At 37.5% G+C, this 14595-nt stretch overlaps 1 protein-coding gene across 1 annotated transcript in view; it reads right to left on the reverse strand.

The window, feature by feature from the left end:
* ADAMTS20 (ADAM metallopeptidase with thrombospondin type 1 motif 20) overlaps positions 1-14595 on the reverse strand; it is a gene marked incomplete at its 3' end in the record, with an annotated part of 187940 nt that overhangs the window by 158809 nt on the left and 14536 nt on the right. Inside the window, exon 3 of the mRNA XM_079715292.1 lies at positions 11612-11774. Coding sequence (XP_079571418.1) covers positions 11612-11774 — 163 coding nt within the window. The remainder of the gene's footprint in view (positions 1-11611; positions 11775-14595) is intronic.

The following is a 14595-nucleotide window of genomic DNA, read 5'->3' on the forward strand; positions in this document are numbered from 1 at the left end:
CAGGCTCTTGCAACGTCATGCCGGCCTCTGCCGCTGCAGGCCCGCCCCACATTCCATACCCCTCCCGCACCCTGGCCTGAGTGAGCCAGAGCCCCCTAATCAGCTGCTACTTTAACCCCATCCTGTCTGAGAGGGGGAACAGATGCCCTCAGGCGACCTACATGCAGAGGAGGGACCAAATCCAAAGCAGAACCCCAGGAGTTGTGTGAACTAAGAAGGGAAAGGGAAATCTCTCCCAGCAGCCTCAGGAGCAGCGGATTAAATCTCCACAACCAACTTGATGTACGCTGCATCTGTGGAATACCTGAATAGACACTGAATCATCCCAAATTAAGGCGGTGGAATTTGGGAGCAACAATATATATATATATATTTTTTTTTCCTTTTTCTTTTTGTGAGTGTGTATGTGTATGCTTCCTTCTGTGATTTTGTCTGTATAGCTTTGCTTTTACCATGTGTCCTAGGGTTCTCTCTGTCCATTTTATTTATTTATTTTTTTAGTATAGTTTTTAGTGCTTGTTATCATTGCTGGATTTATTTTTTGGTATGGTTGGTCTCTTCTTACTTTCTTTTTCTTTTTTTTTTTACTTTTTACTTTTTTTATTTTTAATAATTAATTTTTATTTTAATAACTTTTTTTTTTCTTTTTTCTCCCTTTTATTCTGAGCCGTGTGGATGACAGGGTCTTGGTGCTATGGCCAGATGTCAAGCCTGTGCCTCTGAGGTGGGAAAGCCGAGTTCAGGACATTGGTCCACCAGAGACTTCCTGGCTCCACATAATATCAAACAGTGAAAATCACCCAGATATCTCCATCTCAACACCAAGACCCAGCTCCAGTCAACGACCATCAAGCTACAATGCTGAACACTAGCAAGCACTGACACACAACTAGCAAGAAAGGAACACAACCCAACCCATTAGCACAAAGGCTGCCTAAAATAATAATAAGGTCACAGACCCAACAAAACACACCACTGGATGCAGAACTGCCTGCCACAAAGACAAGATCCAGCCCCATCCACCAGAATACATGCACTAGTCCCCTCCACCAAGAAACCTACACAACCCAATGAACCAACCTTAGCCACTGGGGGCAGACACCAAAAACAACAGGAACTACAAACCAGCAGCCTGTGAAAAGGAGACCCCAAACACAGTATGTTAAGCAAAATGAGAAGACAGAGAAACACACAGCAGATGAAGGAGCAAGGTAAAAACCCACCAGACCAAACAAATGAAGAGGAAATAGGCAGTCTACCTGAAAAAGAATTCAGAGTAATGATAGTAAAGATGTTCCAAAATTTTGGAAACAGAATGGAGAAAATACAAGAAACGTTTAACAAGGACCTAGAAGGACTAAAGAGCAAACAAACAATGATGAACAACACAGTAAATGAAATTAAAAACTCTCTAGAAGGAATCAAGAGCAGAATAACTGAGGTAAAAAACAGATGAGTGACCTGGAAGAAAAAATAGTGGAAATAACTGCTGCAGAGCAAAATAAAGATAAAAGAAAGAAAAGAATTGAGGACAGTCTCAGAGAGTTCTGGGACAATATTAAACACACCAACATTCGAAACATAGGGGTCCCAGAAGAGAAAAAGAAAGAGACTAAGAAAATATTTGATGAAATTAGAGTTGAAAACTTCCCTAATATGGGAAAGGAAATACTTAATCAAGTCCGGGAAGTGCAGAGAGCCCCATACAGGATAAATCCAAGGAGAAAAATGCCAAGACACATATTAATCGAACTATCAAAAATTAAATAGAAATAAAAAATATTAAAAGCAGCAAGGGACAAACAACAAATAACATTCAAGGGAATCCCCATAAGGTTAACACCTGATCTTCCAGCAGAAACACTGCAAGCCAGAAGGGCATGGCAGGACATATTTAAAGGGATGAAAGGGAAAAGCCTACACCCAAGATTACTCTACCCAGCAAGGACCTCATTCAGATTCGATGGAGAAATTAAAACCTTTACAGACAAGCAAAAGCTAAGAGAATTCAGCACCACCAAACCAGCTCTACAACAACTGCTAAAGGAACTTCTCTAGGCAAGAAACACAAGAGAAGGAAAACACCTACATTAACAAACCCAAAACAATTAAGAAAATGGTAATAAGAACATACATATCAATAATTACCTTAAATGTAAATGGATTAAATGTTCCAACCAAAAGACATAGACTGGCTGAATGGATACAAACACAATACCCGTATATATGCTGTCTACAAGAGACCCACTTCAGATATAGGGACACATACAGACTGAAAGTGAGGGGATGAAAAAAGATATTCCATGCAAAAGGAAATCAAAAGCAACCTGGAGTAGCAATTCTCATATCTGACAAAAATAGACTTTAAAACAAAGAAAGTTACAAGAGAAAAAGAAGGACACTACATAATGATAAAGGGATCAATCCAAGAAGAAGATATAACAATTGTAAATATTTATGCACCCAACATAGGAGCACCTCAATACATAAGGCAAATGCTAACAGCCATAAAAGGGGAAATTGACAGTAACACAATCATAGTAGGGGACTTTTAACACCCCACTTTCACCAATGGACAGATCATCCAAAATGAAAATAAATAAGGAAACACAAGCTTTAAATGATACAGTAAACAAGATGGACTTAATTGATATTTATAGGACACTCCATCCCAAAACAACAGAAGACACTTTCTTCTCAAGTGCTCATGGAACATTTCCAGGATAGATCATATCTTGGGTCACAAATCAAGCCTTCATAAATTTAAGAAAATTGAAATTGTATCAAGTAACTTTTCTGACCACAATGCTATGAGACTGAATATCAATTACAGGAAAAAAATCTTTAAAAAATACAAACACATGGAGGCTAAACAATACACTATTTCATAACCAAGAGATCACTGAAGAAATCAAAGAGCAAATCAAAAAATACCTAGAAACAAGTGACAATCAAAACACGATGACTCAAAACCTATGGGATGCAGCAAAAGCAGTTCTAAGACGGAAGTTTATAGCAACACAATCCTACCTTAGGAAACAAGAAACATCTCAAATAAACAACCTAAACTTACACCTAAAGCAATTAGAGAAAGAAGAACAAAAAACCCAAAAGTTAGCAGAAGGAAAGAAGTTATAAAGATCAGATCAAAAATAAATGAAAAAGAAATGAAGGAAACAATAGCAAAGATCAATAAAACTAAAAGCTGGTTCTTTGAGAGGATAAACAAAGTTGATAAACCATTAGCTAGACTCATCAAGAAAGAAAGGAGAAGACTCAAATCAATAGAATTAGAAAAGAAAAAGGAGAAGTAACAACTGACACGGCAGAAACAAAAAGGATCATGAGAGGTTGCTACAAGCAACTCTATGCCAATAAAATGGACAACCTGGAAGAAATGGACAAATTCTTAGAAAAGCACAACCTTCTGAGACTGAACCAGGAAGAAATAGAAAATATAAACAGACCAATCACATGCACTGAAATTGAAACTGTGATTAAAAATCTTCCAACAAACAAAAGCCCAGGACCAGATGGTTTCACAGGCAAATTCTATGAAACATTTACAAAAGGGCTAACACCTATCTTTCTCAAACTCTTCCAAAATATAGCAGAGGGAGGCACAATCCCAACCTCATTCTACAAGGCCACCCTGATACCAAAACCAGACAAAGATGTCACAAAGAAAGAAAACTACAGGCCGATATCACTGATGAACATAGATGCAAAAATCCTCAACAAAATACTAGCAAACAGAATCCAACAGCACATTAAAAGGATCACATACCATGATCAAGTGGAGTTTATTCCAGGAATGCAAGGATTCTTCCACATACACAAATCAATCATTGTGATACACCATAATAACAAACTGAAGAATAAAAACCATATGATCATCTCAATAGATGGAGAAAAAGTTTTCGACAAAATTCAACACCATTTATGATAAAAACCCTCCAGAAAGTAGACATAGAGGGAAGTTACCTCAACATAATAAAGGCCATATATGACAAAGCCACAGCCAACATTGTCCTCAATGGTGAAAAACTGAAACCATTTCCACTAAGATCAGGAACAGGACAAGGCTGCCCACTCTCACAACTATTATTCAACATAGTTTCGAAGTTTTAGCTACAGCAGTCAGAGAAGAAAAAGAAATAAAAGGAATCCAAATTGAAAAAGAAGAAGTAAAGCTGTCACTGTTTGCAGATGACATGATACTATACATAGAGAATCCTAAAGATGCTACCAGAAAACTACTAGAGTTAATCAATGAATATGGTAAAGTAGCAGGATACAAAATTAATGCACAGAAATCTCTTGCATTCCTATACACTAATGATGCAAAATCTGAAAGAGAAATTAAGGAAACACTCCCATTTACCACTGCAACAAAAAGAATAAAATACCTAGGAATAAACCTACCTAAGGAGACAAAAGACCTGTATGCAGAAAACTATAAGACACTGATGAAAGAAATTAAAGATGATACAAATGGAGAGATATACCATGTTCTTGGATTGGAAGAATCAACATTGTGAAAATGGCTATACTACCCCAAAGCAATCTACAGATTCAATGCAATCCCTATCAAACTACCACTGGCATTTTTCACAGAACTAGAACAAAAAATTCCACAATTTGTATGGAAACACAAGAGACCCCAAATAGCCAAAGCAATCTTGAGAAAGAAAAACGGAGCTGGAGGAATCAGGCTCCCTGACTTCAGAGTATACTACAAAACTACAGTAATCTAGACAGTATGGTATTGGCACAAAAACAGAAATATAGATCAATCATACAGGATAGAAAGCCCAGAGATAAACCAGTGCACATATGGTCAACTCATCTATGACAAAGGAGGCAGGAATATACAATGGAGAAAAGACAGCCTCTTCAATAAGTGGTGCTGTGAAAACTGGACAGCTTCATGTAGAAGAATGAAATTAGAACACTCCCTAGCACCATACATAAAAATAAACTCAAAATGGATTAAAAACCTAAATGTATGGCCAGACACTATCAAACTCTTAGAGGAAAACATAGGCAGAACACTCTATGACATAAATCACAGAAAGATCCTTTTTACACACCTCCTAGAGAAATGGAAATAAAAACAAAAATAAACAAATGGGACCTAATGAAACTTAAAAGCTTTTGCATGGCAAAGGAAACCATAAACAAGATGAAAAGACAACCCTCAGAATGGGAGAAAATATTTGCAAATATGTAATCCCAATACAGAGAAAGAAAGATTTTTAAAAACTGTTTAATTCTAAAGAGTATGTAGTTTTCGGGTAGTCCTTCCTGGAAGAACAATTGTTACCACAGTTAAAATATAGAGGATTTCAGTTACCTATCATGATATATACATTTCAAAATACACCTGACAGACTGGATAAACATACCTTCTGTTTCTTAGCATATTGGTTCCCTTCCTCATTTGCCCATTTCACACAATTCACCCAATGTGGGAATCATTAACTTCACTATAAGTAAAACTAGATAATACAAGACTTCACAAATAAAATAGGACTTCAAAGCTCTGGGAATTGCCACAGGCCTAATAATGCAACACAAAATAAGCATCAAGTATAGCAGACTAATTCTTCTCTTTGGAATGCATTCTTAAACACACGCACATTTCACAATTATGGCAAAGCAGAGCACACAACTGGTAAAACAGGTCAGCTAATAAAATAACCCTGTACGTGTGGAACAAACAATTGTCAGAGCACCACAAGGTCTTCCCCTCACAGAAAACATGCATAAGTTGAGGATGATTATAGCTCAGAATTACTCTAAGGATAAGTGACATATGACTATGATGAGTGCTTTGAAAAGCATAGAACCATATATATGTATCCTCTATTCCATAGCATTTACAGTCTCAAAATCTTAATAGGTCAAATTCACAGTTTAGGATATTTCCTTGGTTTGGGATGAAATTTAACTTAAGAACATTACTAGTACAATAAGACTGAAGAATAGCCACTTAGGAAAATAATACACTATTTTCATGCACTTTAGAATACTGATGAACAAATAAAGCAAAACAGGAAAACCTGAGTGGGTGAGGCAAATAATTTGTTATTCAAATATAAATCAGTCTTTTCTAGTTAATTGAATAAGGCTTTAAAAAGCAATACTTGTTAAGTTTCCACTATAGCATTTGCTTGATTTAGACATAAATTTGGACACCAAAAGAATAAAGGCTTCTTTTGGGGGTTCAGGCGAAGAGCGAGATAGAAGAGAGAATGGCTTCGGATTTAGATGTATTGAGTCTAAGATGTCGCTGGGACATCCAAGAAAACATCAGCATCATGCAGTTGTAAACCTGAGATTTCATCTCAAAACAAGCTGAATATAAACATTTTTAAGTTCTCTAACATTTAAGTTAGTAGTTAAAATTAGAGAAGTACAAAAAAATCACAGACTATATAAGAAATGGTGTAAACTGGTGGCCAAGAAGAGCACTTTTAAAAAATGCTTACCTTAGAAGATGGTAAAGTAGCAACAACCAGGAACTGAAATGGGAAGAAAGGTAAGAAAGAAAAGCAGCAAAGATGGACACAAAGTGTGTCAGAGAAGCCAAAGTTGATCAAGAGTGAGAAATAATCTCCCCAAATGACGTAACAGTAAGCCTGAGAGAGATGACTGCTTTTGGCAAGTAGAAGCTCATAAGAGATCTTTGAGAGAGTAGTTTTTTTTGTTTGTTTTTTGTTTTTTGCAGTATGCGGGCCTCTCACTGTTGTGGCCTCTCCCGTTGCAGAGCACAGGCTCCGGACACGCAGGCTCAGCAGCCATGGCTTGCGGGCCCAGCCGCTCCGCGGCACGTGGGATCTTCCTGGACTGGGGCACGAACCCGTGTCCCCTGCATCGGCAGGCAGACTCTCAACCACTGCGCCACCAGGGAAGCCCTGAGAGCGTAGTTTTAATAAAGGGTGGGCAAATGAGTGAGATCTCTATAGTCATTTCTATAAATATTTAGAAGCTTGAGCTGACTCTTAAAAATACCATTAACAAGTTATTAGTTCAAAATATTGGCCATTGTCATAGCCATATTTATAATCCTCTCTTCCTAGATTAATGGTACCTCCTTCTCTACCCACAAATTTATAAAATGTTATAAATGTCAGGAACCTTAGAAATCATTAAAAGATTGCAAACTGGCAGCCAACGGGCCAAATTCAGCTCTCATGTTTCTATCTTTTTCCCCCACTTAAAAAAAATCTTAGATCTTCAGCTTCTCTGTAAGATACAAAGGATCTGGTCATAATGGTCCCACACTTCCAATGCACCTTTTGCAAGAAGCATGTCTATTCCACTGCCCTAAGGACACCTCAACGTCCTAATGACACCTCACTTCACTCATTTCTGGTAACTGCGTTCCTGTATCTGTGAGGTATCTAAGATAGAAACTCCTAAACTTGACTTAAATAGGAACCATTAAATTCATCAGCCATTCACTACCTACTCTAGGTTAAGACCCAGAGAGGTTAAGGTCTCAAAGTCAGTTAGAGAGCCAGAAGTAGAACTCTGTTCCCTGACTCCCAGCTTACTAAGTGAACCGTGGCTTCTGCTGACACTAAAGATACCTCTGGGTTTCCCCAAACACATGCTGATTAATTATCTTTAAAGGAAAGGAAAATAATCTATAAATATAATTTTATTAAGAAGACAATTCTCAGACATTCACAGAAATATCCAAATTGATCACTCACAAAAAAAAAATCTTTATCATATCATCAAAATTGAAGGAAATGCTTTAAGGAAATCATCTTTAATTTATTCTTTATGTGCACTTTACTTGTTTGACACGTCCTTTGTTAACAAGATAGCTGCTTTCTTGGATTCAGTCTTTCTACCTTCAGTCTTTTCTTATTCAAATCCAAAGTTATCTTTAAAAATAATCTGCCAGGCTTCCCTGGTGGCGCAGTGGTTGAGAGTCCGCCTGCCGATGCAAGGGAAACGGGTTCGTGCCCCGGTCTGGGAAGATCCCACATGCCGCGGAGTGGCTGGGCCCGTGAGCCATGGCCGCTGGGCCTGTGCGTCTGGAGTCTGTCCTCCGCAACGGGAGAGGCCACAACAGTGAGAGGCCCACATACAGCAAAAAAAATTAAAATAAATAAATAAATAATAATCTGCCAGCTGAGTAATACGTTATAAGATAGGATGTCTCTGTTTTGGAAGTTCTTCATTTCCCCAGGGCTTGGAATAGCCTACAAGACCCTTGGAGCCCTTTCAGTCGGCCTGTGTGCCTTCACGGCCTCATCTTCCCTTACCTCCTACACTCTTCTTCACACACATCAGGACGCTGAAGACACAAATATTATTCCCCCTTATCTAGAGGTCTGTCCTAACCAACTGCTGTAGTTTTTGTAACTGATGAGTTGGTATTAATCACAGGACCAAACTAACAGCCAAAGATGTTTATATGTCCGCCACAGTCCAGCTTTCAACAAGCACACTGAAACCGTATTACGAACCTTCCGACCACAAACCACAAATTGTGATCAGTGTTTCACTTCCTGCCCAACAGGAGACACCCTGTGTAAAAACTTCCCGTCACTGCAGAAACAAAGCCTTTGCCCATGCTTTTCCCTCCCTCCTTCACCTCCTGACCAAGCTGGGTGCTTCTCCATGAGAGCCAGGGGGGCATGTCTCTTGGGGACTGTAAGTAATAAACTCTTCTTTCAAAGGCAGTTATCTCTATGTCTATCTTCTTAGCATACTTAAACAAATCCCGCAGATGTTTTAATATAAGTCCATCTTCCTTTTTTTTTTTCTTAGAAAATACCGATAAAGCCTTCACAATGAAAATTAAATGGTTTAAATGTCACCTCCTTGGTGAAACCCAGGGCAATTTTTGTTGCTCAGCCGCTTGATCTGCTCCTAACACAGGTAGGGCAGCCTCCGCTCAGTTTTGCAATTTTTCTGTTTTTGTGTTCTTTTGTACCCATTGGGCTTGAAGAACCTAAATGAAGAGAAACACTCAAGTCTTACCCAGTTTCCTCCTTTATATATATTAAGGACTCAATGAATAAATTTGCAATGGGAGAAAGGGAGCAAGGCTCACCGGGTCCCCTGAAGAACACAGACCAGCTCTGACCCGCCTTGGAGGATAAACAACAGCAGAACCACACTTAACAGAATCCAGAGGTTTATTTTCATTCCTGTCAGGCTTTTCAGGGCTTCCCTCTCCCTTGGGTTTTAATTTTGTTACTATGTGGTTGTTTGTTCATTTCATGGGTTTTATGGGCTTGTTTTGCTATTTCCACTGGATTTTACTTAGACTAAGTCTGATGTCTACCTGGGAACCTGGCATCCACAAGTCTTAGGTTTGGCTACCAAATATAATTCGTATGGCCTCAAGGCACATGGTGAAATCTGATGTTAAAAACAACTTAATCTAATGCATCAAGGCGAAGTCACTATGAATTACAACATTTTAGGGTTGTAATGAATTAAAATCAATAGAAATATGGGAGGAAAATGACCTTTCCTTTTCCAATTAATCCTTTTGGTTCAAGCGCTAAATCTTTAGGCCTACCTATTTGAAGAATTCTCCTGAATGAAGGTTTACCTTTAGAATATGTAAGATTCTGCAAGTATTTCTGAACAACAATATGTGAACTGGGGAAGAAGAAAAAAGCCTTTGATAACATTTTACTAATTACATTTATAACTCTCCATTTTTACTAACAAGATGATGATTAACAGGTAAGTATTTAGGTCACTAATTGATTGCCTTTTTTAGTGATTAAAAATATGCATGTTAATTATACCTAAAAATGTAGGTAATTTAAGAACTGAAAAGAATGATACTACTTTTAACATTTTAGTAGATAAATTTTGTGGGAAATAATATCATGATTAAAAGTAAATCCCATAGCTTTCTACTTGCTTGTTATTTGTAGCTTTATAATAAATCTAACTTAGTATAAGTTTTTTGGTTTTTTAAACAAAAGGGCCTGGCTTTTCTTGAACCATTCTCTTTCTGATAATGAACACTGATTGTGAATGCAAAACCTTGCATATCATTATGTGAAACATTTATGCATTCAGAGTGTCTACTTGGTGGCTTTCTTCTTAAGAAGCTAAACAATTCATTAAACAAGCTGCTCCTGAATGGTAGATCAGAACAAGCATAAGCTGCCTTCTGTAGAATTCTATTCTGGAGCTGTACCCATTTGTGTTTTCTTTGAAGCCACAAAAATGAAACCCTTATGCTCATATTAAAAGCATAAGAAAGGCATCTATTGTGTCAATAGACTTAAAACACGGCCTTAGACACAGTGAGAACCACTCCAAAATGGCACTCTTATAATAGCAAAGGTTAAGAAGTGCATTCCCAGGGAAAACCTTCAAAGGCCTACATATCATTATATCCCAAAACAGATGGCATCACAGTGTTTGGAACTATAGTTTATGGACACCTACAATCTCAAATAAATCCTTTCTAATCCCACTCTTTTGTCTAGATTTTGTACTTTGATGATAACTGCAGGTGCTTTTCTCCATTCTTCATAGAGTGACAGGGTGACAAAATGATACAGTGAAGATTTATGTACATATATGGACACAACTCTTAATACAACTTCTATGCAATGTACAAGTATTCTACTAGCAACAGACTTACACTTTATAGAAACTGGCAATTCCTAGATTCTAATCTATGATAAATCATTAGTCTGAATTTTATAGGAAATAATGAAAAAAAACACATCTCTCATATATTGCTGAAAATATAAACTGATAAAAACCACTTTGCAAAACAATGTGGAATTCTCTAGTATCTATGTGTATACTTTGGAAAAACTCAAACACAGGAGATAAGGACAAAAAATTTCACAGCAGCATTGTTTATAATAGCAAAAAACTGCAAATAACCCAAAAGCTCATCCACAGGAAAATGGATATGTGAACTGTGATATACTCAGCAATGAAAATGAACAGCTGCTACATGTACCCACGTGGATGAACCTCAGAAACAATGCTAAGCAAAAAAGTCCCAGAAAACGATCTGCAATGCTTCCTTCATGCAAATTTAAAAGCATGCAAAATCGAGCAACATGTTATTGTTACTTAGGTTCAGTTTTTTTTTAATCATGTAAAATTTTGCTGAGAAAAATCATACTACTGTGACTAACAGACTGAAATAAAAGTTTTCTGATTCTTTGCTACAAATCTCGTATACAGTGGACCCTTGAACAACATGGGTTAGAATTGCACGGGTCCACTTATGTGAGTTTTTTTCACTAAATTTTTACTACAGTACTACATGATCATGGTTGTTTGAATCCATGGATGGAGAACTGAATATAAGGAGGGCTGACTGTAAAGTTATACATGTATTTTCAATTGTGAGGGCGTCAGTGCCCCTATGTAACATGCTGTTCAAGGGTCAACTCTACTGAACACATTTTTGGATTCAAATTTAGTCTACAACAAAATTGCCTACAGATAATTTCTAATGGATCCTTACAGGTCAAGAAAATTTATTTAAAATATCATATATATCAATATTTAAGGAAAATATGTAAATTCTAACCTGAAAAAGATTTAAATAGTATACTTTTACTGTAAAGAGTTTTACTTCATAGTTTACCTGAAACTTCACAAGGCTTGTGAGACTGCAGAAAATAGTTCCTCTTTAATTCCTGTCTGTATATAAGATGTGGCTTGTTATGATCATCTTCATGTTCACTCCCATCTGCCTTCATTATAGGTTCTAAGAAATATTCACCATCATGTGCTTTAAATGTTCCCATCTGGAAATAAAGAAAATAAAAATTAATTTTCTTCTGTCACTAAGCAGAGAAAGCACGCTGTGCCACAAGTTAAAATGAGAGCACAGAAACAAGACATCCAGGAGTTCATTCACTAAATGCCATCAACTAAACATAATGTTTCTTTCCTGGCTCACTTCTCCCTCTTATGTATAAAGTCATGGAGACTGGATAATATTCCAATAAACCAAGGAGAAATGACAGGTATTCCAGGTATAAAGAATAGCATAGGCAAAGGCATTAAAATGGCCAAAAGCTTAGCACATTCTAGAAGTAAGAAAGCCTCTTTGGCTTTGGTCTATGTAAGGTAATAGAGTGAGACAAGACTTAAAAGGAAGGCTGGGGTCAGATAAAAGATCTTGAATGTGACACTAGCAATTTAGAATTTGTAAGCAATGGGGAGCCATTGAAGAGTTTTCTCAAAGACCTGTCTCCTGAATTCCAGAATCCAATATCCAACTTGCTTTTTGACACTTCCTAGTAGCATTCTCAACCTCAACATGTCCAAAGACAAACTCTTTCTTTTCAGTCCAAACCTGCTATTTATTCAACGCTCCCTCTTTCAGTAAATGGCAACACTATTATTCAGATAGCTTAGGACAAAAATCCTTAGAGAGAAACCAAGGATGGGTCTCTCTCAAATCCCACATTCAATTCATCTTCAAATGTAAATGGCTCAACCTTCAAGGTATAACTGAAATCGAACCACTTCTCCCAAATTTTATCACTACACCCATGATCTAACCTAACTTTCTCTCCTTTCTGAACTAAATCAATAGCCCTCTATTGTCTCTACAGAGGAGTCACAGTAATTTTTAAGTCTAGATCATGTTGCTCTCAAATCAAAAAAACAAAACCAAAAAAGTAACGTGACTTCTCATGTCATTCGGTAAGATTCAAATTCCTTACCATGGTCCAAAATGTCCTGCGTGATCTGCCCACCCCTTTGCACCACCCAGTCCCTCCGCACACAGATGACCAACAGCTCTGACCTCACCTCCTTCCATTCTACCTTGGCTCATTCTACAGCTCCATTCCTGATGTCTTTGCTATTCCTCAAACATGACAAATATTCTCTCACCTCAGGACCTTTGCACTTTCTAAACCTGCCTCAAGCACTTTTCCCTGCTCACTCCCACTATCACTTGTTTCAGGTCCCTAGTCAACATTCATGACCCTATTTAAAAATGTTACCCAGCCTCCTACGTCTATCCCCACTATCCAGTTTCATTTTTCTCCATAATGCTTATCACTATCTGATAGATTATTATTTATATTTGTTTCTTGTCTGATACCATCCACTAAAATATAAGTCCATGAGAGTAGAGCTTTGCCTGTATTCTTCTCTGCATGCCTGTCATGTCTACCACATAGCGGATATTGGATAACATATATTAAAGGGATGAATAAGACTGTAAGACATGGAATTTAATCTAGTGACACCATATGGTAGAATACTAGCAGTTATAAGATAGAGGCTATAGCCCAGAAGAGAGGTAACAAAACCTGAATTATGGTGACAGTGATGGTATAGCAGTTGGAAGAGGAAGGTTACAAGATGCAAATGCCTGAGGAAAGCAGAAAAACAGACAGTGAGAGGGAGAACTTATGATAGAGATAATTTTCTGGGAAAATATTATTTACCAAAATGACTCCAGAAATGTTAAAAATCCAAACAGACCCCTTTTCTACCAAACAATAGAAAAAGATGTCAGAGTCACATCACACAAACTCCTGGCCTTGATGATTTCATAGAGGAATTCCACCAAACCTTGAAAGAGCAGATAATTCCACTGTTATTTGAACTGTTCCCAAAAATGAAAAAAACCCAAGTTATTTTTATGAAGCTAGTGCAAACATATAGCAAAGCCTGGTAAAGACAGCACAAAACAAAACAACAACCCAGAAAAACAAAACAAATACAGGACAAGCTCACATATGAATATCAAGCTAAAAGTCCAGAACTGTATTAACAAACAAAAGTCAGTAATGTGTGAAAAATACATGACGGGATGGAGTTTATCATAAGAATGTAACTATGGCTCAATATTGGAAATCTTAATTCATCATAACCACTTATACAAATGGAAAAAAAAATCACATGCCTTTTGAAAAAAATCACCATTCTTGATGTTAAAAACATCAATAAAATATAAATAGGTAGATGCTCCCTTAACAAGATAAACTCTATCACAGCCCAAAGACAGTATCATGTATAACAAAGATATATGCAAGGCATTCCCACTTAGATCAGGAATATAAGGATGCCCAGTATCACCTGTCCTAGACAACAGAATTAGATAAAAGATTAGAAACATAAAATTGGAAAGGAAGAGTTAAAACTTTCATCTTCATAGGTAAAACAAATAAGAACTAACTGAAAAACTACTATAAAAACTAAGTGAGGGCTTCCCTGGTGGCGCAGTGGTTGAGAGTCCGCCTGCCGATGCAGGGGACACGGGTTCATGCCCCGGTCCGGGAAGATCCCACGTGCCGCAGAGCGGCTGGGCCCGTGAGCCATGGCCGCTAAGCCTGCACGTCCGGAGGCTGTGCTCTGCAACGGGAGAGGCCACAACAGTGAGAGGCTCACGTACCGCAGGAAAAAAAAAAAAAAAAAACTTAGTGAATTCAGTGAGAAAATACACAGGCTTCAATAATATTCATGTGTATAAAAAACAGGGAGAAGATACTATGGATGGAGCAATCCAATTTACAAAAAAAATGGTTAAATGCCCAGGAATAAAACAAATTTGTCAGATTCCTGTAAAATGTCAAAGGCCTACTAGAGAACAAAGGAAGAGAA

This window comes from Hyperoodon ampullatus (genome assembly GCF_949752795.1).
Source record: "Hyperoodon ampullatus genome assembly, chromosome: 11".
Classification (NCBI taxonomy): domain Eukaryota; kingdom Metazoa; phylum Chordata; class Mammalia; order Artiodactyla; family Ziphiidae; genus Hyperoodon; species Hyperoodon ampullatus.